Consider the following 24,888-nt stretch of genomic DNA (forward strand, 5'->3'; position numbering starts at 1 on the left):
GTGTGTGTGTGTGTCTGTGTCTGTGTCTGTGTGTGTGTGTGTGTGTGTGTGTGTGTGTGTGTGTGTGTGTGTGTGTCTGTGTCTGTGTGTGTGTGTGTGTGTGTGTGTGTGTGTGTCCTACCGGTGGCGGATGCTCCAGGCAGGTGTGGAAATGTTTCGTCTGGTCGGGTTTCACGCGCTTCAGAGGGACTCGGGACTCCCCGATTAACTCATTATGAGTCAACTTGTCCTCGTCGCACACGGACAACCTGAACAAGGAGAGGAAGCAAAGGAGTCAGGAAATAGGAAAAAGCAGAGGAAGGAAAAAAATGAAGAACTAGAACCCTTAAAATTAAATAAACAGGAGAGGAGAGTGAAAGAGCACCAGAGGCAGGAAAGGAACCAGGACATCGCAGAGGAGACAAAAAAAAATGCATTTAGGAGACTGGAGAGGAAACAGGGAAGGAAATATGAGACAGGAGATAAAACTGCAGATGTATTAGGAATATAGTAAAGATTAGATGAAACAGTACAGCAGACAGGAAAGGGATTAGGAAACAACTGGAGTAAAGGAAGCAGGAAACAAATCAGAAGGAAAAGGAAAAATGAATGGGATAAGGACACAGCAAAGGAAACAAGGGAGGACAGAGGAGATGAAACAGAAGAGGAAACAAATTAGGCAAAATGAAAGGAATCAGGAAACTGAAGAGGAAACAGGAGAGGGAATGGCAAAGGAGACAAGTGAGGGAAACAGAAGAAATAGAACAAGAAAAAAGACTGAAAACAGAAGAAGAAATAAGAAAGGAGAGGAGGAGATTACAAAGGAATCAAAAGAGGAAGCTGAAAAGAAACACAAGAGGGACAGGAAACAGGAAACAAATAAGGAAGAACATAAAGATCTGAAGCTCAAAACATCCTTTTTTTCTCAAGGATTCACTGAGAACTTTTAAACACACAAAGTGCTTCACAGACACAGGAAACACCCAGGCTGCATTTCTAAAATAGAAATGAGCCGTAAGAAATGCAACATAACCGAGTTAAAGATGAACAGACCCTCCGCCCGCACGCCGCTGCCATGATGAGCTTTATTCTTCTTTTGCCTTTCAGAGTGAGATTAATGATCATCTTTAGAGCATTTCAGTTTCCACTGCGTGGCTGTGTTTGCATCTCGTACTTTATTCAGTGGGAGAAATCTGGACATGAGCAGGAGACAGAGGGAGAGTCGACCTCCTTGGGCTCGACGTTTGACTGGAACTAATTCAGAACATCATTATTCCCGTGCTTCCTCTGGGATTTCCGACAGTGATTCACGCTCCTCCTCCGTCACCTCCGTCAGCAGCAGGCGTAGGAGAGGAAACCCTCCTCCTAATCGTCCTCCTCTTCCTCCTCCTGCTGCTGCTGACGAGCACTCGACAGCTCTGAAAAAGGTCGCGAGTGTGATCAAGATCAAACTGCAGAAGCTGCCAGTGAAAAAGCAAAATGTCAGATCAAACGAAGCTGCCGACTCCCGACACGCTCCTCCTCCTCCAGCCATCAAACACGGCACCTCCACAGGCTGTCGGAGGGTGTGGAGGCTGTGGCTGAGCGTCAGCAGGCCTTCGTCCACAAACACAGTTCATTTACATTTCGCTCTGACGTCGAGCCCTGCCGAGGTTCATACATTAGGACAAGAAAGGAAACAGGAAACAAGAGGAAAGTGTACATTTAGAAGACAGGAGACGAGAGAAAACAGGGGCACAAACTGCACTGGAAATATGGGACAAAACACTATAGGAAACAGGAAACAGGAAAAACAAACATGAAAAAGAAAAGGACAGGGGTAAGGAAACATAACAGAAAAAAGAAAAAGAATCAGGAAACAAATGGAAATCTGACAGGGGAAATGAAAAGTAGACAGGAGACTAAGTGTTGAGGATAAAGCAGTGAAGGAGGAAAAGAAACATCATCAGGAGGAGACATCAAAGAAAAAACCATGGAGAAAGATGAGGAGACATAAAATTGAGGAAACGACAGGAGAGGAAGAGGACACAGGAGAAGAGAAAATGGAGCAACAGCAAAGGCGAGAGAAACACAGGAGAGAAAAGTAAAAAAGAGGAAGTGAGAAGAGAAGAAATGGGAGGAACAGCAGAGGACAAAGGGAGGGAGAGAGGAGTGGAAATACAAGTGGGAACAAGACTGGAATAGGAAAGGAGACAGGATGGAAAACAGAGGAAACATGAGAGGAAACATGAGAGGAAACAGGAGAGGAAACAGGAGAGCGGTGTTGGTTTGGAACGTGCTGAGACCAGAGGCAGATGATCAGCACAGAGGTGAGAACGGGTTCATTTAATCCGCCCTGCTGGAGGTTTACCTGTCGTAATTCTCACCTGACTGTTTACATCTCCCTCCTGTTCTGACAGTGTGTAAACACACACACACACTGATATCAAACAGAAGCAACAGTAAACTGTCACTTTCACACAGCACAGTACAGTCCAGACGAATGAAAAGACGTTTCTGCTTTTCATCAAACTGCATCAGATCAAACGTCGTGTTTGCAGAGGAGACAGACGGCAGACGGCACAGCTTCGGATTAAACCACATACAAACAGCATTTTAAACGTGGACCCAAACAATGTGGGAATGCTGATGGGAAAAGTCGAGACACAGCGAATGCTGTGAGCCGAGCGTGTCACCAAACTGCTGCCCACCAGATATATTTATAAAAAATGAAATTCACAGCGTGGAGCCTGTCGACACTGAGAGTGGGTCTGTGTGTTTGGGTGACCGACCTCTCCTTAGCAGGCCTTTTATTTTTATTTACAGCCTGAATCAGTCTGAGATTTCCAGCTTCTGGGGATCAAATCGGTTCAAAGGTCAGAAGCCTGCTGAGCTAATATTGAGAAATCGAGACATCTTTATCTGAACATAATGAAGTCGTGACCTCTGACCCAGACCACGACCCTAAGCCGTGCTCTGACCTTTAAACGGGAGCTTAATGAGGCGAGGTCCACAGAAGCTGTGAGAACAGTTTTAGAAAATGAGGATTTTTCATAAGACACATTTGTAAAGAAAGTGAAAATATGGACTGTTTTTTAAAAAAGAAACTCGACTAAGAAATAAGGAATTGTTTTATAAATGAGACCAAAGCTGTTAAGAAAGGATTTAGCTTCTTTTAAAGAGAGGCCTTTTGTTAAAGACGATAGCAAGGACAGTGTAACTACAGCCCAGCCCATGCAGCAGTATATTAATGACTAACCTGGTATTGTGGATGGATTATCTCAGTTGTTCTCCTGACTGAAGTTTGGTCCGTTTACAGCATCCTGCCATGCGATTGCATTTGTCCCTAACCATCGGGAACCCTCACGTTAACTTTTATCGAGTGGAAAAAAGTTAGCGTTCATCCTCCAGCTTCACTGTTTATGTTGTGCTAACATAGCTGTGTCGCTAGCGATCACGTAGCACATCAAATGTAATAAATCCTGTTTTCATGGATGCTTGGATGATAAATTTAATTGTTACACCTGGTAAAGCAGCAACATGATCATTTTATTAAAGATGAAAGAATTCAGACAGTTTGTAACTCTCAGTGATGCCACAGTGTTCGTTTGACTTTGGCTTTGAAACGGCTAATGATGTCAGACTTACAGACCAGATAGGCTTATTATTAGTTACTAATCACTCTAACAGGAGTTTTGATGCTATCATTAGTATTTTTCTTTTCTTTCCTTATTTTTTTATGGCTGTGGCTCAGGAGGTAGAGCAGGTCATCCACTAATTAGAAGGTTCAGTCCCTGGCTGCTCCAGTCCAGTCTGTCCTTGGGTGAGATACTGAAGCCCAAGTCACACTCTGATGCTTTCATCAGAGTGTGACTGTTACACAGAAAGTTTTTAGGTGTAGAAAAAAGTACTTATGTGAATGAGGCATGTTTTATTTGAGTGATCCCGTAGAGTAGAAACTGCTGTATAACAAGAGATAAATCCACGATGTAGTGAGTCTGCGAAAGGTACACATCTGTGTGGTTACACAATGCCTGAGCTGACGGGGTAAGGGGCAATGTTTTTAAGCCCCGACTCTTTAATTAAGCTTGTTTTCCAAACAGGTGCTTTGGTTCAGAAAGACAAAACCTGTTTGTTAAAATGTGAAGTTTCATAACCGAGGATGTTTCAGCTAAACTGTTTTTGGAAGTGACATTAATACAACTGATTCTTGGAAGTTTTTTAAGTTTTGAAAAGTGAGAAGTGTCATCATCTGACTTTTAAAGCATAATGAGGAGAGTATTTTAATGAAACGCTTTTCTTTCAACTTTTCTTTTTCCCAAACCGTCGAAAAACGAGGTTTTCGCAGCACTGACATCAAACCCAGATCTGAGCTGTTTTCATCAGTGTTCAGCGAAGGTTTGACACTTACAGTTTTGGCTTGGGGCAAACTGAAAAGCCCTGGAGTCAAACAACTCCTGTGCACGGGAGGCCAAAGAAACTCCGGACTTACTGGGCTGCTGTTGCTTGGCCTACTTTTCATTTGGATTTCAGAGGTTTTCAGGCTGTGAGCGACGAGCAGAGACAGAAAAGTCATACACTGCACATCAGATCCATAACTAACCGTCAGATGTAACGATATCATCTGTATCGTTACATCTGATGTCCAAACTCATTTAGAAATCAGAGAACTAGAGAGTCTTCATGTTTTTATACTTCAGTGACGGCTCAGATGAAACGATAAAAAGCTAATTCTGTGGATTCAGTCTTCAAATTGTAAAGAAATGAAAGGCTACAAAAACTGCGGGTAATGGCCCCGAATGGCCGAGCTGCCGACAGAAATGACCGATAATCACCTGAGCCTGCAATTACCAGATAACGTCTCTCTGTTCAGTTTGCTTTCATGGCTGTACTGGACCTCCATGGGATGAAATATAATATAAGTCTCTTTTATTTATGCAGCTTCAAATCACAGATGCGTGTCAGAAGGTTAAAGCCAGAGATTTATTTCCTCTTGGGTATGTTAAAGCTCCCGAAGCAACAGGACGGCAAAGTTTTACCTCTGAAAAATAAAACTTGTCTCAGCCAGAATTTATTATCCCAAATCCTTTCAAATCCAAGCAGATCACTGCTTTCGTTGTAAAGAAGGAAGCAGAGTATTTGATGATGAAAAGTTTTGGAGTGGAGGATCACGTTAAGGAGCCAGGATGAGGAGGTCACTGCTTTAGGAGGAACTATCAGACGCACGTCGGCCAGCTCGTGTTTCCCTCACAGGTTCATTCACAGCTTTGCTTCTATGTGTTTTTCACACTAACGTTTGCTCCCAAGCTCCCTAATCGAAGGCTTCCCGCTCAGTTCTTTTTGATCATCCTGTGTTCACCGTCCCACTGTGCTGCAAACACACGTTTATCAGTACAGGGTGGGCGCCGTCATTTAGAAAACCACACCACACTCCACTGGAAACACATTTCTCCACAGGACACTTCTGATTATGCTGCACTCTGAAGTCAAATGAAAAAGCAGCAGGATCACTTTGAAGGAGCCGTTGCCTCTGTCATGTGTTCTGTACGTCATGCATGTTGGCAACAGCCTGGAGGGCAGAGTACGCTGTATTCTGACTCTACTTTCTGACGAAGCTCAGATCCTTCAGTGTCGGCACCAACATGTTGGAGATCTAACGGTCACCAGAGGTGAGAGCCATTGTCTCTGCTTTTGTGCCAGTGGGGTCAAAAACTAACGTGCAAGGCTGAAATGATTCAATCATTGGTCAGTCAGTCAGTGAGGGTCAGGACTGAACACACTGCTGTCCATCGTGGAGAACCAATCGTGGAGAACCCATCTGAGGAACGCTGCAGGAGATGATGCTGTTCTCTCTGCAGCTACAGCAGCTCTGACAGGTGAACACTCCTGTCAGGACGTTAGACTCCACACACATTTCTGGATTACCCTTCATGCTGCTGTCGCTTCAGATTTACACTCTATATATTATTTATTAATGCCACTTGCAGTACCACTCGCTAGAAGTCGAGGCCAGAATTCTCTCTTGCACAGTCTCAGTGCGCGCTACATCGTCTGCAGAGTTCAGCATGAGTCTCATTTTTTTGTTATCTTATCACTGCTGTATATACATTTTTGCACTACTGCATTATTAGTCTTTCACTTTACTATTAACAGTGTTGATTTTGTGAATTATACTATTTTATTCTGTATGCTGCTGTGGAAACAGTAGTTTCCTCTTCAGACCAACACAGTATCTATCAGAGAATCAGTACAGACCGGTGCTATATCGTTGAACCCAGACAGAGTATTTATTACTGCTGCCACTGTGGCACCGCGCGATAACGTGTGATAACGTGTGATAACGTGTTTCAGCCCTACAAACCACAGGTTCTAACTGTGACTGCTGCAGTGAATGACAGCCCGGTTAGGGTTAGGTTTTCACTCAGTCGTGTGGTTGTTTCTCTCAATCAGCTGAAAAACCAACAAACCATGACTGAGCAAAGCTTTCTAACTGCAGGGACTCACAACAAGTTTAAATAAGAAGCCACAGATTTCACCTTTGTAGGGTATTCTGATGTCCGTGTTCAGGCGTGTGGGGAGTCTCAATGTGGTCTGAATCTTTATGGACGTCTTGACTAATCATCATGGTGTTTCTAGAGTGACTCATTTTTCCTAGTTTAGTTTTCCCTAGTGGCTCTGGTTTCGTTCCCTTAGTGTTTTCCTTGTGTGTTGTCGGCAGTGCTTCCTGTGTTTGTCAGTCTTGTTGTCATGTCCCGTCCATTATCGGTCTCTGTGTTTGGTCTTTAGCACACTCCTCTGTGGGTCCCTCTCCTATTGTTAAGCTCGCGTGTCTTTGTCTGGGTCTCACGGTGGGTTTCACTTCCTGTTTTATTTTAAAGCTACATTGTCTCAGGTGTGTTAAAGAATAAAGTATTCTGATTCTGTTCTGTTAGTCAGATTTATTCCTGCTGTGTTTCCACCTGTTTCCCATCCTCTCGTTATCCTGTGTATTTAAGTCTCCAGTTTATCTCTGTCCCTCCGACATGTCCTCCCTCCAGTGCCGTGTGCTTCATGTTTGCAGCTCAGTTACCGCACCAGCACTGAAGCTGTTTAAGTTCATGTTTCGTCTCTGGAGTGCTGCGTTTGGGTCCAACCTGTGCTTGCCACACAGCCAGACCCTCACACTGATGTGAGGTCATGGACGCTGAAAGTTAAAGTTCATTTCTGGGTTTTTGTTTGCAGTGTAAATTATTTCAACATGCACCAGCTCAGTGTTAGCCATCATCAGCCAGAATAAAAATGGCTGAGGCTCATTTGTCATTTAAAACCAAACCCAAAAGTCCTTCTGATGTTTACTGTAGTTTTTTTTACGACGGTCAAATTCTTGGTCAGACATTCTTCATTTGCTAAAACTAGCCTTTTTTGGCTACAGCTGTTTATCTGATAACTCAGACAAACTGCTTTATTCACAGCAGCTCGCTGTGAACTCTTTACTGTTGTCTCTATCTGAATCCTCTGTGAAGGATTGTTTCAGTCCAATCAGACTGTTAGAGGCAGCCAGAGACTCGGGGAAGGTCTGATGTTGATACAATATTGGCAATAAAAAGTGTTTGATACCAGCGAAAAACAGCAAAGACAACATTTAATTTCATCTTGGTGCAGCTTTCTGCTCTGACAGCTAAACTAATGAAATGTGACAACTGAGCTTCATATGTGAATGTCAGGATGTCACAGCACCTGATTAATGGCTGTAAGTGAAATTGCTCTGAAATGAGATGTGATGAATTATCCCCAGTGTGTGTTTGTCACACACATGCAGATATACATTTAAACACAGACCTGAGGGTCTTCCTGTGCATGTCTTCCTCTGTGATGCCGACATAAGTGAGCGTTTCATTCCACACTGGATTCAGAGAGTTACGGATCGTCCTCGTTTTCAGCTTATTGGCCTGAAGGACACACACACACACACACGCACACACACACACACACACACACACTGATATATTAGTAATTACTAATATAGCTTGACATTTCATTTCAGCAGCTCTGCACAGAAGTTCAAACAGTGCACAAAATGTGTTTAAACCTTTTTAAACTCAGGTATAAATCACATTAAAGACTGAATTTACAGTAATCCAGGTTTCTAATTCACTTTATTTCCAGACTGGCTGCTGGCTTTTATTTGTCATTTAAGCTTTTATTAAGTTTTACCAATAAACGGCTGCATTTCTTCAAGACAAAAGTAAAATGAAAATAAGATCGCATCAACAACAGAACGAAAGGAAAAAACAGGTCAGAGAGAAGATTTTCTTGTTTCACACCAGAGCCAAGATGGAAATAAACTTTATTGTTATTTGGGGACCCAGACAGTCATTGCTGTCTCCTCACAGCAATAAACGCAAGTTCACAAAGATTGCACAATTAATAAAGCAACAATCAAACCATCACTTCAGCGAAGGTGCCAGAAACCTGCCGAGAGATTTAACTACCATCAGGATAAAAGTCAATCCGTCCTCAGTATTTTTACATGTTCCTCGTGTCAGCTATGGAGGAGGAGGATTTCATTTCATGGCTTTGAAACGGCTTCTGAAAATCCTGAAATGAGTTGAAGCCAAAAATGTGCTGCCAGCACCACCACTGAACCGTGGACGGTACATTTCAGGCGCTCACAGGCGGCTTTACATAAACACGGAGGCCATAAAACCAGAATAAAATCACTTTTTAAATATTTCAGCTGACTGTATAACGTTCTGCTTATTTCCAGCTTCATATTTTTATTCTTAGAGCAGTTTTGCATCATTGACTGCTCAAAGTAAAGCGCTCAACAAAAACAGGATTTTTTCCACAGACTTTCACACAAAATAACCTCCATGGGAAACAAAACCTTGTGACACTTTTTTTGAACATGATCAACTTTGTAAACTGATGTCAGTTTGATTTTCTGAAGCATAGATATTGATAGATAACAGTCACGTGATTTCAGCCTTCTAACTTCCTGTCTTTGACACGCCAGCGCCAGAGTGTCCCCAACAGCTTCTGTAGTCTAATGAACTGTTTACAATGGAAAATGAATAGTTGTTAATAACTAAGCTCGACGTTTTGAACCTGAAGTATCAGATTTGACCAATCAGAACATGAGGTTGACTTTTCTTCACATTGAGGATGAATTTTATCCAAAAACAACATGTTTGGTGTGTTATATGTTACACAGGAAGTTAAAAAAAATGTATCATCTTCACACAACCCACTCTGTGTGACCCGATGGCCACTCTGACAGAGGTCCAGTGTTGCTCTGTGGAGAGAGGAGAACCTTCCAGAAGGACGACCACTTCTACAGCACGCCACCAGTCAGGCCTACAGTAGTACATGTCTGCATGTGCAGAGTTTGAAGCTTAAAGTGAAGCGCTGTGAATACTTTACTGATGCGCTGAACACTGACTTCATTATTAGAACCTGGCCGTGTTTAATGTGAACGCCGTTGGAACAGCAAATATTTGAGAGGAAATAAGAAAAAGCAGAAAAATAAATCTAGTCAGTCTGTGGCTGCAGGAGCAGATCAGAGAGGCATTTTTAGCTCAGGCTCATCAAAATTCAGAGAGAAAAAATAACAGCCTCAAAACAATGAGTCAGTGACACCGATGTTACCGAAGCTGCTAAAAAAACCAAAAAAACTTAACTCGACCAAATCTGGTGTGAGAGAAATAAACAACATCCATTTTAAGCAGCGCAGCAGGAAGCTGAGTGACACAGAGGTCAGAGGGCGATGGTTCGTCTTCTTATTTGTTCAATTACACTAGCAGGTCTGCGCACCTGTCTGTAGGTGTTTGCTCCATCCACTGAGTATTAATCCTTTGCACTTGTTCAAATTCCAGTTGAGGGGAAGTTCCCATTTTCATCGACCGACTTGTGTAGAAACACGTCTGTTGATGCTACTTTATCCTCACGCTGGAGAGAATTTCACTTGTTCCTTTATCCAGCGTATACAATGAAAACTAAACAAGCGCGATGCAAACAGTTTGTACTTTGGTCATACTAGTGATATAAAAGAAGACAATTTATATATATATACATATAATATTCTTTTTTGGAGTATGAGTTTCTAACCTGCCCACAGTGGTTCAGACTCAAGCACGTCTTTCATGATGAAGGCTACCATGTCCTTCATGGCCCCGTTTGGCTTTACTGTGAAACTGTTCCAAACGTAACCTTTAATTCACGTTGATGTTCGTGTGGGATGAATTGTTGTAACTGTTGAGAACAGAGTCATCATCTTTAATTACTTTACAGCACCAAACTCTGGTACTGTGTGGCTTCCCCTAACACAAAGTCTAACGTCAACAGCAACTTTGTTCTAGGTAAGTAGAAGTATGTGTAGTATCTGCAGGATGGTTATTATTCCTTCAGCTGTTTCGTCAGGGCACTGATGTCTCCGTGTGCACATCTCTCCAAAGACAGTGAGATCTAAAGGACGAGTAGTGTTGGATAGTCTGGGATGTTGCATTAGTCGGTACACTCAAATCTTGCCCTCACCACGTTTCACTGGTATCACTGGTATAACCCTGTGGTATCGATCACAAAGAGGACGACGAGCCAGCAGGTAGCAAAGTATGAAACCTCACAAATTAGTGCCGGGTGAAGCAAGATGATCCCAACAGTAAGTGAATAATAGTAACACAGGACTGAACAGCTAAAGTCAGGGACTACAGTGAGGACAAAGACAGCAGATCAGACTGTATGTCAGAGGAAAACAAGACAGAGGCAAAAACACCAGAGACACACATGGTGAAAAATACTTTCAAAATAAAACAGGAAGTAAAGAATTTCTCATGAAGGTTTCTAACAGAGCAAAGGGACCTGGAAGTATCTGCAGTCATAACAACATTAAGATGACCTCCTTCACCCGAGGATGCTCTGGAGGATCCTTACAAGCATCCTTCACTTACTGCCACTAATGAGTCATCAGTCGTTTTTGCCATCACCCACTGTGGAATGATGGGAGGTCAGCTGAGTGTTTCCTCTTTTTCTTTCCCCTCCTGAGAATGCTTTAGTGCTCCTCATCCAGCAACGCTTTACTGGAAACATGAGGCACAGCCTGCAAGTTGGTCAGAAACACCTGAACACTCAGTGGGACTTTCTTCATCTTTCCACTGGAACTTTTAAGGTCCACACAGTCTGCCTCCATCCTACCCAATCCCAGCGTCCTGCTCTGTCACACCAACCCTCTGTGGTTATGAACGGTTATAATGACGGTCTCTCACCTTACAGGCTCCGGGCAGCAGGTGCAGTTTGACGTACGGGTCAGCTAAACCATTGAAGTCCATCGGCTTCAGACCCTGCAGAAAACAGAAGTAAGCATATAATTATTATTATTTGAGGTTTCATTGCATCCAGATTACAATCACGAAGATGGCAAGAGGAACGTCACGGCAGGTACAGCCATTCTTTATATTGACCATGAGACTAACCCTGGACCTGCCAAAGGTTATAAAAGCTATAATAATAATAAAGTTAAGACAGCTGAAACTTGTCATTAGAATAAATACAAAATCCGAACAGGAACCCAAAAACAAGTATTCCCACTTTATTATAAATCCAGCTGGTATAATCTGTGATTCCTGACATTTTGTCCACATCTTCTTCCTCCGGCTGTTCTCGGGAGCATAAAAACTAAAAGAAGCGACAGGACAGATGATTTTTCCACATGGGCAGATGAAACACTTGATTTGAATCTCTTGACCTCATCAGCGGGAGCGGATCATCATGACAAATTGCTCCTAAATCTCTTTCAACAGCTTTGACATTTGCAGTGAAGCAGTTTCTTCTTCTGTGCATATTCCCCTCCACCTCACACCACCTCACCTCCACCCACGGCATTTTTAATGAGACTGAGGCACCACACAGAATCTGACCTTCCACATCTACCTGAAATACAATCCAGTGTCACAAGTGACAGCTATGATACCTCGAGTTTCAATTACATGTACTTTTGTTCATCAGTGTCAGACGTCCAGTTTAATTTGAGTGGTGTAAGCAGGTAGTTGGTTCAGCCGAGGTCGTTCAATGCAAGTTTCATTCTGAAGACTAAAGAGCAGCACGAGGACTCATTACGAGTCGTGTTTGTGTTTGACTCTCCTAAAGCTTTGAGTTTGGGCTTTGGCAGCTTCCAAGGAAAGCTGAAGGTCAAAAACCTGCAGTTCCTCTAACGTCCAGCAGAGGCGTCAGCAGTGAGTCAGTCCCCATAGTTAAAACTTTACAGCAGAAATAAACATGTTTAGAGCATGCGACAAAAGTTCCCCCCTCATAACCACCTGTTTAAAATGTTTTAAGACTTAAAGTTTGGATCAATCACAGAGATCAAACACACCTGGGAACACAGGTGAACTAAATCAGACTAACAAGAAGGTGGAAGCAAAACTGAACACAACCCAGGAAGCTGAGGAGATAAGACTCAGACATGGGACCAGTGGAGGCAGGACCGACACAGGAAGATGGGCTGATAAAGTAAAAGAGGAAATGACAGAACACAAACGCAGACTTGACACTGAGACAAAGTAAACAAACACGGAGACAAGACTGACCAAATATGAGGGACGCCAGGGGAACGCAGAGACGAGACAAGACAGGCCGGACATGAAAGGGAACTGAGGAAATGAAACAGGGAACTAGGACCTAGAAATAACAAGACTGAGGTACCAGGAAAACTATGTGCAGGACTAGCTGATAAAGAACTTGAATTTTAATTATTATATAGCTTCAAAAGACTGAATCATGAGTCTATAACGAAGCCTCAAAACAACAGGTCCAAACCCAGAAATCCGAGGTCCAGTTTTGGTGAGTAAAATTCCCCAAATCTAGAAATATTTTGATTGGATGTTTCTAGGATCCAAGACTCCACCATTTATGAGTCTTTAAAAGGGATTTGCAAACCAGTAGGTGTTACCACAGGAACCATCTTCTGATTGTCCAGACACCACACCAGCATCTGTTTGCAGTTTGTAAAAATATGCAACTTTATCTTAATTTCAATTACAATTGTATTTATACAGCACCAAATCACAGCCAGGCGCTCTTTAATGTAAGGCAGCCCTCACGATAGACAATGAGAACTTAAGACGTATCTAGCATTACTAAAGTTTGGCTAAAGTATATTTTCAAGCCACCAAGAGTACTTTACTAAAGGTTTCCTGACAAAGGTGCCACATGTAAAAACTACACTTATTGGCATTCAGGACCCACCCTACTGCTCCCACGGGACACTGATCCCGCCATAACACAAAACCTAAGGAAGGGCACGGGTCTTGACCTGGCCTCTTGACTCGCCTGAGCCAAAACCATCCATCTGCTGCCCTTTTTCCAACGTTGGATCATGGCAGCGTCAGGCTTAACAGGATATATCCCAGCAATGTTCCCCAGGTCCTCCTGGAGGATCCTGAGGTGCTCCCAGGCCAGATGATTTAAGAACAAAGGAGCGACTTCTGTGGTTGAGTCGAGGTTCCAACTGCTTCTGAAATCTTGGATTCAGGAGGAGTGTTGATGTTCACATGTGTAAACTTACAACAGGGACTCGCTTATGGGCAGAAATCTGTGCCATCAGAAACTGAATTTGAATAAGTTAAATTTGAATTTATGGTTTGAAAATGAATTGATTTGGGTTTTTATGTTTGGAACAAAAATGCCCAGAAAATCTAAGAAAAAGGATGAAAGAGAACGGAGTGAAGTGGAAGAAGATGCTTCGTCGCTAGCTAGCAGTAATATGGAAGAAGACCAGCAATCTGATACTAACGCTACTGCGAAAGATCACCCAGCTACGATGGACATGATACTAAAAGAATTGCGTGCTTTCAGAAAAGACACCAACGATCAGTTTAATGCCATAAGGGAGAATGTCGACGGCATTGGTAAAAGACTCGATGAAGCAGAGGGACGCTTAGATGTAGTGGAGACTCGAATTCAGGCTTCGGAGGAGCTGTTAATTGAAATGGCAAATCTTCAGCTGCGATGCGAAACAAAGCTTCTGGATTTAGAGGGACGGTCACGTCGCAAGAATCTTAGAATATACGGCGTGAAGGAAGGGGAAGAGGATAGATTCCCATCCTTTGCCAACTTTATAGAGGTTTTGTTTGAAAAGACAATGTGTCTCTCTCCTCCCACCACGTTGGGAATCGAAAGAGCACACCGAGCCGGTGCTAAGAAACCCCCGGAAGGTGCCCCTCCACGCTCAATTGTTGTTAAACTCGCAAGCTATCTTATCAAAGAAGACCTTATCAAGAAGGCCTGGCAGGCTAGGGGTTTTGACTTTAAGGATTCTAGGATATATGTGGACAATGATTATGCCCCGGAGATACAACGAAGAAGAAAAGAATATGCGGCAGCGAAGAAGGTGCTTAAAGAGAATAACATTCGCTTCCAGACGCCTTTCCGGCCAAGCTAAGTGTGCTACAGAGAAGGTACTGCGACGTACAACACGGCGCATGAAGCGACTATCGACATGGTGAAGAGAGGATTATCGGTAGACGTTGTGAAAGACAGGGACACACTTTTGGATCAAATAAAACAGCAGACTTGGCAAACAAGTACGAAGAAGAAACGCGGAAACACGATCCTAAAGCAGGGTTTCAAGGAGCGCCTCCAGGTATTTAGGCACCAAGATGACAGTGGATAACCAACATGTATGTGACGGAGCATCATACTAGAGGTAAACTCAAGAGTATTGAGACTTAAGATGAGCTGAGAATACGAACATTACTTTGATAAAGATGTTTTTGTTATATAATTAGATAACTCTATAAAGAGGGCATATGAAAGTACATTAAGGCCGGGTCATTTATATGCATAGTAAGCTGGACCCTGCAGACCACTGGGCTTCCGGCCTGTGTGCCAAGAGGGCACTCTTCCACAAGTGGACAGAAGAGCTTTTTCCTCACCAATTACAGCTAATATAGTGTTTATGTTTTTGAAGTCAACATGATTGTATGTTTTTGTTGTATAATATTTTTTTCGATAATGTGCTGTGTGTGTGTGTTTTTTTTTTTTTTTCTTTTCATCGGGTGTACTTTTCGATTTTTGGCTATGTGCAGAGATAAAAATCATATAAGGTCGTACAATAATGCCTTGTAAGGTAACTAAAATAGTGTCATTTAATGTAAATGGCTTGGGGAGTCATATTAAAAGAAGTAAAATTATGTCAAAAATAAAAAGAGAAGGAATAGAAGTTGCTTTTCTACAGGAATCTCACCTATCGAAGTTTGAGCATGAAAACTAAAGAAATGGAAATTTAACCAGTATTCTTCTTCCTGCCTTCAGAGTTCAAAAGAGGTGTGGTAATTTTAATTTCGAGAAGGTTAAATTTTGAATGCTGCTCAAGAAATCGGTGATAAGGAGGGAGGTTTGTGTTAGTTAAGGGTATCTGGAGGGTACACTGACTACTCTTATAAATGTATATGCTCCCCAGGATCTGAGTTAAAAAATTTTTAAACAGGTTTTTGAAATGATAGTGGTAGAAGCACAAGGTACTCTAATTTTGGGAGGGGATTGGAATGTTCGACTTAATCCGTCTTTGGACTCATCAAACCCACACGCCCGGGATTAAATAAAATAACCAAAAATATTAAATTAATTTTAAAGGATTTAGGGCTTATAGATGTATGGAGAGAATTAAACCCCATCAAGAAGGACTATACCTTTTTTTTCTCACCCACATTCATTTTATTCTAGATTGGATTATTTCTTTATGTTTCAAAAAGACTTTAACAGTGTGGTCAATTGCAGGATAGGAGTGATGGATTTATCGGATCATGCCCCACTGTATCTGGAAGTAGTGCTTGGACATGAAAGAAGAGCTACATCTTGGAAATTAAATACAAGTACTCTATGTCCGTTGAAAGAGCAAATTAGCCAAGATATAATAGATTACGTAGCGGAAAATGACAATGAAGAAGTCTCTCCGAGTATTTTATGGGATGCCCTAAAAGCGGTTATACGAGGAAAACTTATAGGCTACAGTACTAATTTAAAAAGAAGAGAAATGAGCATATAAGAAAACTCCAGACACAACTACAATATCTTGAAGATGCCCATAAAATAAGAGCAGATATAAATCTGAAATTAGAAATACAAAAGAAGAAAAATGAAATTGATGAAATCTTCTCAAGTGAAATACAAAAAAACATGGCTTTTTACAACAAAGATATTATGAGGTAGGAGGTAAATCCGCAAAATTACTGGCCTATAAATTAAAAAAAAAACAACAATCAGAAAATACAATATATAAAATAAAGGACCCTCAAACAAATAACATTGTGTATAAATTGGAAGACATTCAGTTAGCTTTTCTAAAATTTTATAAAGAACTATACACACAACCTAGAGTGGATGTTACAGGAATGATATCTTTCTTGGATTCACTTTGCTTACCAAAGCTGAATGAAAACCAGAATATAACCTTAATTAAGGACATATCTGAAATTGAAATTAAAAAGCTATTTCAAAATTAAAACCTAATAAATCCCCAGGCCCGGATGGATTCCCATCAGATTGGTATAAGGAAATGAAAGAGTTATTGATTCCCTTGATGAGAACATCATTCAATTATATTTTAAAGACGGGAGTAATTCCCCATCTTGGAATGAGGCTTCTATTTCCTTAATAGCTAAAGAAGGAAAGGACAGGCTTGATTGTGGAAATTACCGCCCTATTAGTGTTCTTAACCAGGACTATAAGATATTCACATATATCCTTGCCAAAAGAATTGAAAATATTCTTGCTCAGATAATTAGCTTGGATCAGACTGGTTTTATTAAGCAGAGACAAACGCAGGATAATGTTCACGAACATTACATGTTATTGATTATGTTGGAAAAATAAAATTCGATGGTTCTTATGAGCTTAGATGCTGAAAAGGCTTTCGATCGGGTTAATTGGGAATTTTATATAAAGTCATGGGCAAGTTTGGATTTCATCAATCGTTTATCAGGATTATTCAAGCACTATATAAATCACCAAGGGCAAGAATTAAAGTTAACGGGCACTCTCTAATGTTTTTAATTTACAGAGAGGGACACGTCAGGGTTGTCCCTTAAGTCCCTCACTCTTTGCTCTTATAGAGGCCCTGAGTCAAAGTGTTATACAAAGAAATAATATTACTGGTGTCAAGATCATGGGTCGAGAGCATAAGATTTCCTTGTTTGCTGATGATATTTTGATTTACTTGACAAACCGAACATTACTTTCCCCAAGCTGCTATCACTTCTGGAGACCTTTGGCTCACTATCAGGTTATAAATTAAATATACTGAAGACTCAGATATTAACTTTTAATTATAAGCCAAATCAGGAAATTAAGTCTAAGGTCAATTTGAACTGGGAGTCGGAGTGGATGAAGTATCTTGGAGTAAATATTACTAAAGATCTCTCTAAGTTATATAATGCAAACTTTAATCCTTTGTGTTATAAAATAAATGAGGATATTAAAAGATGGAACTTATTACCATTTTTAAATTTTGAATCACGTATTGATACAATTAAAATGAATATTTTGCCCAGGATGCTTTATCTGTTCCAAACACTCCCAGTTGAAATAACTGATAAACAATTTCAGGAATGGGACAAAACAATCTCTAGGTTCATATGGCAGGGGAAAAACCACGGATTAAGTACCAAACTATCCAGTTGGCTAAAGATAAAGGGGGTTGGGGTTCCCATGTTTGAAAGATTATTATATTTCAGCTCAATTTAGGATATTAGTGTGTTGGTGTAATGTAGACTACCAAGCGAGATGGAAAGAAATAGAAACAGAAACAGAGGCCTTAAAAGATTTTCCAATTCAGGCAAGCTTAGGAGATGTGAGACTTATTAAAAACAAATTAATCAAGGAAACCAATGGATTAACTTGCCTTTAAAACTTTGGTCACAATTTCTTAATAAGAACGATTGGAATGAAGAGGCCAGGATTTTAAGATGGTGCGCTTATGATCTTGACTTTTACCCAATAAGTTAGATGCAAGATATAAAAATGGGCAGGACAAGGCTTAATGGCATATTGTATGTTTTATGATAAGGGAATTTTAGGGACTTCCAATCACTAAAAGATCAATACCAGTTAAGCAAAACGGATTTTTTAGGTTTCTCCAAATTAGGCATCACATACATAACTATATACCCAAAAGAACAGATCTTTTCTTTCTTCCTGTTTTGAATATATTTGTCAAGGCTTACCAGGCAGATCCTGGCCTCAAGGTGATTTCTAGATTGTATAAGGGTATACAAGAGGTTAAGAAGTGGAATACTGCCTACATTAAAAAAAAAATGGGAAAGGGAAACGAATACAGCAATTTCAAATGATATTTGGTATCAGCAGTGTGCTTTTCAGTGGAGAATTTCTAGTTCTAATATATGGAGATGTTTTGGTTGGAAGAGTCTCTGTAGGTTTTTATTACCCCTGCACAAAGTAAACATTATTCTATTCACTCTAGCTGTTGGAGAAAATGTGGGGCCCAAGGAATAAAACATTTCCACTTGTTTTGGTCATGCCCATTGATCAACACTTTTGGGTATCGATTCATTCTGAGTTACAGATCATTTTAGCATGCAACTTCCCTTTAATTGGGATGAACTTTTGTTTGGATATTTATACTCAGTGAATGTAGATAAAACGTCCAAGCTGTTGTATGGTATTCTGAGTCTGGCTGCCCGTAAGACTATTACCAAGAAATGGCTTAGTGTGAAAATTCCATCACTTAATGATTGGTATGAGATTGTTTATGGGATGTTTAAAATGGAAAGAATTACTTTCATTAATAGACTCCAATATGACATATTTAATGATATTTGGGATAAATGGAAACATTACATTTTGTCAAGGAGACCCGATTTTGTTTGAATCTCTGTAATTATGTATGCCATATTTCTGAATGGTTATGTGTATATATGTATATGTCACTATGTATGAGTGTATAGGCTTAATACACATGTATGTAGGTATGTGTATGTATGACTAAGTATAGTGTGTATACACACTAGATGGTACACCCGTTTGTTTATTTTTGATTATTTGATTATTTTGGGTTATTTGTGCTCTTATATGTTGTTTAAAAATAAAAAAAAATTAAAAAAAAGAAAAAAGAAAATGAATTGCTTTGCTTTGAAACTGCATTTTATACTTTAAAAATTCAGCTCTCGAATAATTTCAGTTTCAGTTCCAAAATTCAGTTTTTTGGGACTTACATCCGGTTCCGGTTCAAGAGTAATCGAGCGCAGATTAATAGAACTACGTTTTACTAGCGGACCGAAAGTGTTACTGACGGGAATCTACAGCGTCTTGAGCTGAATTAAGACTTCAGAAGTCATTCGTCATGTCGAATGACCAGCGGATAAACTCTCAGGTTGGTAATAAATGTATTACATGTATAAGAACAAGCGTCATGTTAACAATTGATAGCCGTACAGTAACTTTTATGCTTATTGTAGCTGTTAGCTAAAAACGCTAATTTAGCCTAGTTTGCCCTGGATTCAGCTTTGACAAACAAATATGATCGACTGTTTCTAGTAGGATTCCAAAGTTGTCATCTTGTACCCTCTCAGAGCCCTGTATGCTTGCAGAGACCCCTACAGTAGGGAAACATGCAAAACAGTGTCCAAACCTTTGTATTTGAGCTTTATTTATGTCTTACACAGCATCCCAACTCTTTAGCTAACTTAATAACCTTAGCTAAAGTGAATAGTTAGTCTAATTCATTAGTGCAGCATTACTGGATCACCTCTGTTTGAAGTGATATGATATGTGACTATCACTGTGTTTAACTATCATAATAATTCTTAGGGTACTGAGTGCATGCTTAATTAGTTGGGGTTTTTTTAAACATACTGCTCCATTGCTATGTTTGACAGGCTGAAGTTGTCGGGTCACCTCCTAAATCGACCGTCTTTTACAGGTGTTTTGTGCCAGAAATGGAGTGTCCACTGAAGACTGAAGATACTGAATCTCTACGCCGTGCCATTGATCCCTCCTGTGCCTTCATCTAGACAAGAGACATTAACTTAACCACTCTCACATGCTCTGTACCTACATCACCTTCCCTGACAGTCGTAGTTTGGCTCATCTGAGGGTGAAATTATAAGAATGTGTTATTTTGCAAAGTGCTCTCTAGGGTTCCTAAATAAAATATGGCATTGAGGTCATTTCTTTTGAATTAATCCCTTCTTCTGAAATATAAGAACCTCTCCTGGTTTTAATGGCACTTTGGATTTCCTTACTTTCTGTTCCACTCCCAACCCCAAATAGATGCTGACAAGTTGACACAGTAACATGGAAGAGGGAAAGAAGTTGGAAAGGACTACTGTAAATAAACCTAATGCCTAACAATGAAAAATGTAAAATAAGAACAATAATAATAATAAAGATAAAAGATGAAGTAACAAGTTTTTAGTTTTTTGTTTATTCCAAATGATCATCCAGATGTCTGTGACATGTGATGACAAACACCATAATGGAAGGCCTTTGTCATCACATGCTTAAACTCATCATATATTTTTGCATATGCTGAACAGGCAGTCAGACATGCTGTAACTGTGGGGTAGAAAACTGCATGAACACCATACGGCAGGGGTCTCAAACTCCAGTTATCAAGGGCATGGAAAAGTTGCATGAAACTGGCCCTCGAGGACTGGAGTTTGAGACCCCTGTCATATTCCATATGACAGGTGTGGTTGAACTGCATGAAGACTCTGAAGTTTCTCTTCTCTCCTGACAGGACAGGAATGTCGCCTTGTCCTGTGAGCCACCGTAAGGATGTACTTAGAGTAGAACTGGAGTGTCACCGGCCTCAGGCTCTTCACCTTTTCAAAGACAAAGCAGTCATTTAGATAAAATATTAGATATTGTTTACCTGTAAATGCACAAAGAGAATTTAGAAATGTAATTATTGTCAAGAGTGAACAAGCACTAATAGTGTAATCTACAGCTGTGGCCAAACGTTTAGAGAATGAGAAGTGTTGTTTGTTTACAAAGTTTGCTGTTTCAGTGATAGTTGTATATCATATTATATCACTTCAAACAGAGGTGATCCAGTAATGCTGCACTAATGAATTAGACTAACTATTCACTTTAGCTAAAGTTATTAAGTTAGCTAAAGAGTTGGGATGCTGTGTAAGACATAAATAAAGCTCAAATACAAAGGTTTGGACAGCGTTTTGCATGTTTCCCTACTGTAGGGGTCTCTGCAAGCATACAGGGCTCTGACAGGGTACAAGATGACAACTTTGGAATTCTACTAGAAACAGTCGATCATATTTGTTTGTCAAAGCTGAATCCAGGGCAAACTAGGCTAAATTAGCGTTTTTAGCTACCAGCTACAATAAGCATAAAAGTTACTGTACGGCTATCAATTGTTAACATGACGCTTGTTCTTATACATGTAATACATTTATTACCAACCTGAGAGTTTATCCGCTGGTCATTCGACATGACGAATGACTTCTGAAGTCTTAATTCAGCTCAAGACGCTGTAGATTCCATCAGTAACGCTATCAGTCTGTAGTTCTATTAATCTGCGCTTGAACCGGAACCGGATGTAAGTCCCAAAAAACTGAATTGTAGAACTGAAACTGAATGGTGAGAAGTGAATCTGAAATTATTCGAGAGCTGAATTTTTAAAGGATAAAATGCAGTTTCAAAGCAAATCAATTCATTTTCAAACCATAAATTCAATTTCAAATGAGACTAATTCAAATTCAGTTTTCAAAAGCTTTTATTCAAGTTACAATTCAAATTCAAATTTAACTTATTCAAATTCAGTTTCTGATGGCACAGATTTCTGCCCATACTCGCTGCCACCTTCAGAGGTCCCGTGTCCACGGCCCCATTGGGTCAGAGCTGGATTGTGCTTCATCTGTGACTGTTTGAATAATGTCGGATTCACTGCCAACACAAAAAGCTGCTTCTTAATGTTTCTATCAAATATTTAACCTTAGAATCAGAGGATTATTCTGCTGAACGTTTCTGGCAGCGGTTACCAGGCATGTCTTTTATTTGCTGATGTTAAAGGTGTTAAAAAATCTCAGCTTTCCCTCGTTCCTGCAGAAATGTATGCGCACAGCAGGGAGCCCTGAGTTAATCCACCTGCTCGAATCTGAAACTGCTCCTTCATCTGCTACAGAAATGAGTCGATGCCAGGAGGGAAATCATTGACATTCAAGTAGGTACTCAAATTAAGAAAACAGCAGAGGAAACAAAGGATACAGCAGGTGCTCAGATTATCTCCCATCCCTCACAAAATAAAGCAATTTCATTCTCACATGTGTTTCTATTAGTGTTGCACTGCAGAGTGAGAGCAGCGTCGACTGCATCAGTGTCACGGTGATCTCAGAGGGAAGGAGAGGACTATCAGCAGCTTTCACAAACGCACACCGAGCTTTGCCTCTGTGCTCGAAGCGGCTCGTGCTGATCTCCGCTTCCTTAAAATCTGAAGACTTTGCAGCTTCAGGACACAAAGCTTTGAGCTCCAACAACTTTATGTCACCAGCTGTGGAGCTCAAAGTGTGATTCAGTAATGGGACGAATTCTGCAGGATTCTTTTCATTTGTGTTAATTGTGTTATTTTGTTTTCAAAATTCGACTGTAGTTCATTATGACCTAAAGTTAGCTTTCTGCTTACATTAAATAAAGCTGAATCTGTGGGATTTTGTGATCTTTTTACTCTATCATTTCCTTTTTATTTGTTGGGTTTTTACAGGAAGCCATTAAACATCCCCTGTTAGATTTAGGCACTAAAAACTACTCAGGTTTAAGCAGTGGAAGCACTCGGGTTCAGGCATCACACGGTGCCGCCGTGAACCTTCAAACGTATGCGTGTTGCAGACGTGAAACTTCCAGCTCAACTAAAAAATGAAAGAGTTCATATAAACAAACAGCCGTTATCTTTCTCATGCCGGTGGGAGGTTTTTCCACATGAGAGCTGGAAGTTTTGAAAGAAAACCTCAAGCAGTCAGAGTCATGGCTTTGCCTTCCAGCACGACAACAACCAGAAACACGCGTTTGGTCATCACGTTGGTCTCGTGGTGAAGAATGACCTCCAGAAGACCAAAGTGAAGGTTACTGACGGGCTTCAGCCCCACCGATGGTGAAAACACCATCGAACCTGAGGAGCTTCAGAGATGCTCCTCAGAAGAATGAGCCGAGATTGGTCAGGAGACGTGTGTGAGGCTGCAACCGCTGCAGCTCTTAGCACAAAGGACGACCATTTGAGCCTAGTAGCTTTTGGTTTTTGTTGCAAAGTGAAATTATAAACGAATCCAAAATAAAACTGGGATGTTTGGAAATTTGTCTGGGGAAACAGTTTGTGGAAGGTGCATTCATAACTGTGTCCTCATGTGTAACACAGGCTGAGAGCTGAGCTGAAAAAATGCAGTTTGTTCTTTTGTGTTAATATTTTGAATTTGCTGAAATCCATTTCTGGTTCTTTGAAGCTAACTTTGGTGTGACTAATGAAAAGCTTTTTGTGAAATACAAACACTTTGGTGTTGTTTATTTAATGAGAACGAAGAGTTTATTCTCACCGTGAAATATAAAGCCAGCAGCCTGAGGGGACAAATAAACCTGCTTCAAACAAACGGTCTCTGGACAGATAAACAAGGTAAAGGCAGGAGATGAAGCGACTGTGCCATAATTCAGATCAAGCTGTCACAGCAGAGTCCAATTTAAGTGTCACAAACAACAAGAGGGAGACAAATGGAGGCTGTAAAGAGACGACGGGCTGCAGTCAGAGCAGGTTCAGCTCCCCACACTGACTGTAACTGTGACTGGATCTGTGCATGCACACTGAGACAGCGGCTGCATGCAGCACACACCAACATGCAGGGAGGAGAAATGTCTTTAATATATGCTGTGTTTGTGCAGGTTAGCAATGCTGAACAGCCTCAGCAGTGCGCGCACGGCGACAGCAAACACCGAGGGACAAACACGTCTCCATCATATTTGTGTCTGTAATGATGATGCTGGGAGACGCCACGCAGAGGTTCTCTGAGACAGCCAGAAATAACCTTTCATTTCTCTCCTCACTCAAAATAACTCTTTAGATCCACTTTTTATAAACACCTAAAACTTCATAGATATTTTTTTGTTGATGGCTGAAGGCATCAAACACCGACCCGTCACTTCCTGGACTCCACAGCCTACTGTGGTTTGCAAATCCCACTTTTTAAAGCCTCAAAGAGGGTGGAGTGTTATTCCCAGTAACATGCAATTAAAATACTGGAATTCCACTCAGCACACCTGGAGCTCAGGCTTCCTGAACTGTTAGTACAGTAACCTCACAGCTGCCATATTACGGGTCAAAAAATGTCATTATTATAATTTGAAGGCTCCAACAGCACAAACACAGTCTGGAGGTCCAGCTCAGGTAAAGCTAGCAGACAGCTAGCAGCTGCAGCCACCTGTGTCAGCTACAGTGGCCACGCCCCTAATAATGCAAACATTAAGCCTTAATATAGACAGGCTATAAAGTGTTGGAGCCTCTAGATATTATATGGACATTAGAGGAACTGCAGATTTTGGTTCTTCAGCCCGTAATGCTGATAGTTGTTGATGTTTCAGTAAAATCAGCACCAAAAACCTTCTGCTGGGACGTACGCACCCTAATCCAGAGTAAGAGTTCACTGCTGGGACTGGCTGCAGCAGCAAATTCAACCCACGAACAGAACGATCCAAAAAGACGTCTGCAGTAACTCCACAATATCCTCACGGATCTGCTGTTGGTCCATCTGCATTCTGAAAAAGGTGGTGCAGATTTAAGCTGATTAGCAGCATGAAGCAGCTGTCAGATCTTTAGGAACACCCCGCTCTGGATACATGGATGAAAGGTGGAGCTGTTGGATGGAGTTGTTTGACCACACTAAGCACAGTAGTTATCAGGAAGAGAACCTCAGACCATCTGTGAAGCCCAGTGGTGGAAATGTT

The 24,888-nt window shown here is 40.9% G+C and overlaps 1 protein-coding gene across 1 annotated transcript in view; it reads right to left on the reverse strand.

The window, feature by feature from the left end:
* doc2a (double C2-like domains, alpha) overlaps positions 1 to 24,888 on the reverse strand; it is a 50,759-nt gene that overhangs the window by 19,321 nt on the left and 6,550 nt on the right. Inside the window, exons 3-5 of the mRNA XM_031737703.2 lie at positions 11,199 to 11,273; positions 7,777 to 7,886; positions 122 to 248 (exon numbers count right to left, since the gene is read on the reverse strand). Of these exons, the coding sequence (XP_031593563.2) occupies positions 122 to 248; positions 7,777 to 7,886; positions 11,199 to 11,273 (312 nt within the window). The remainder of the gene's footprint in view (positions 1 to 121; positions 249 to 7,776; positions 7,887 to 11,198; positions 11,274 to 24,888) is intronic.

Source organism: Oreochromis aureus, linkage group 4 (assembly GCF_013358895.1).
Source record: "Oreochromis aureus strain Israel breed Guangdong linkage group 4, ZZ_aureus, whole genome shotgun sequence".
NCBI classification, from domain to species: domain Eukaryota; kingdom Metazoa; phylum Chordata; class Actinopteri; order Cichliformes; family Cichlidae; genus Oreochromis; species Oreochromis aureus.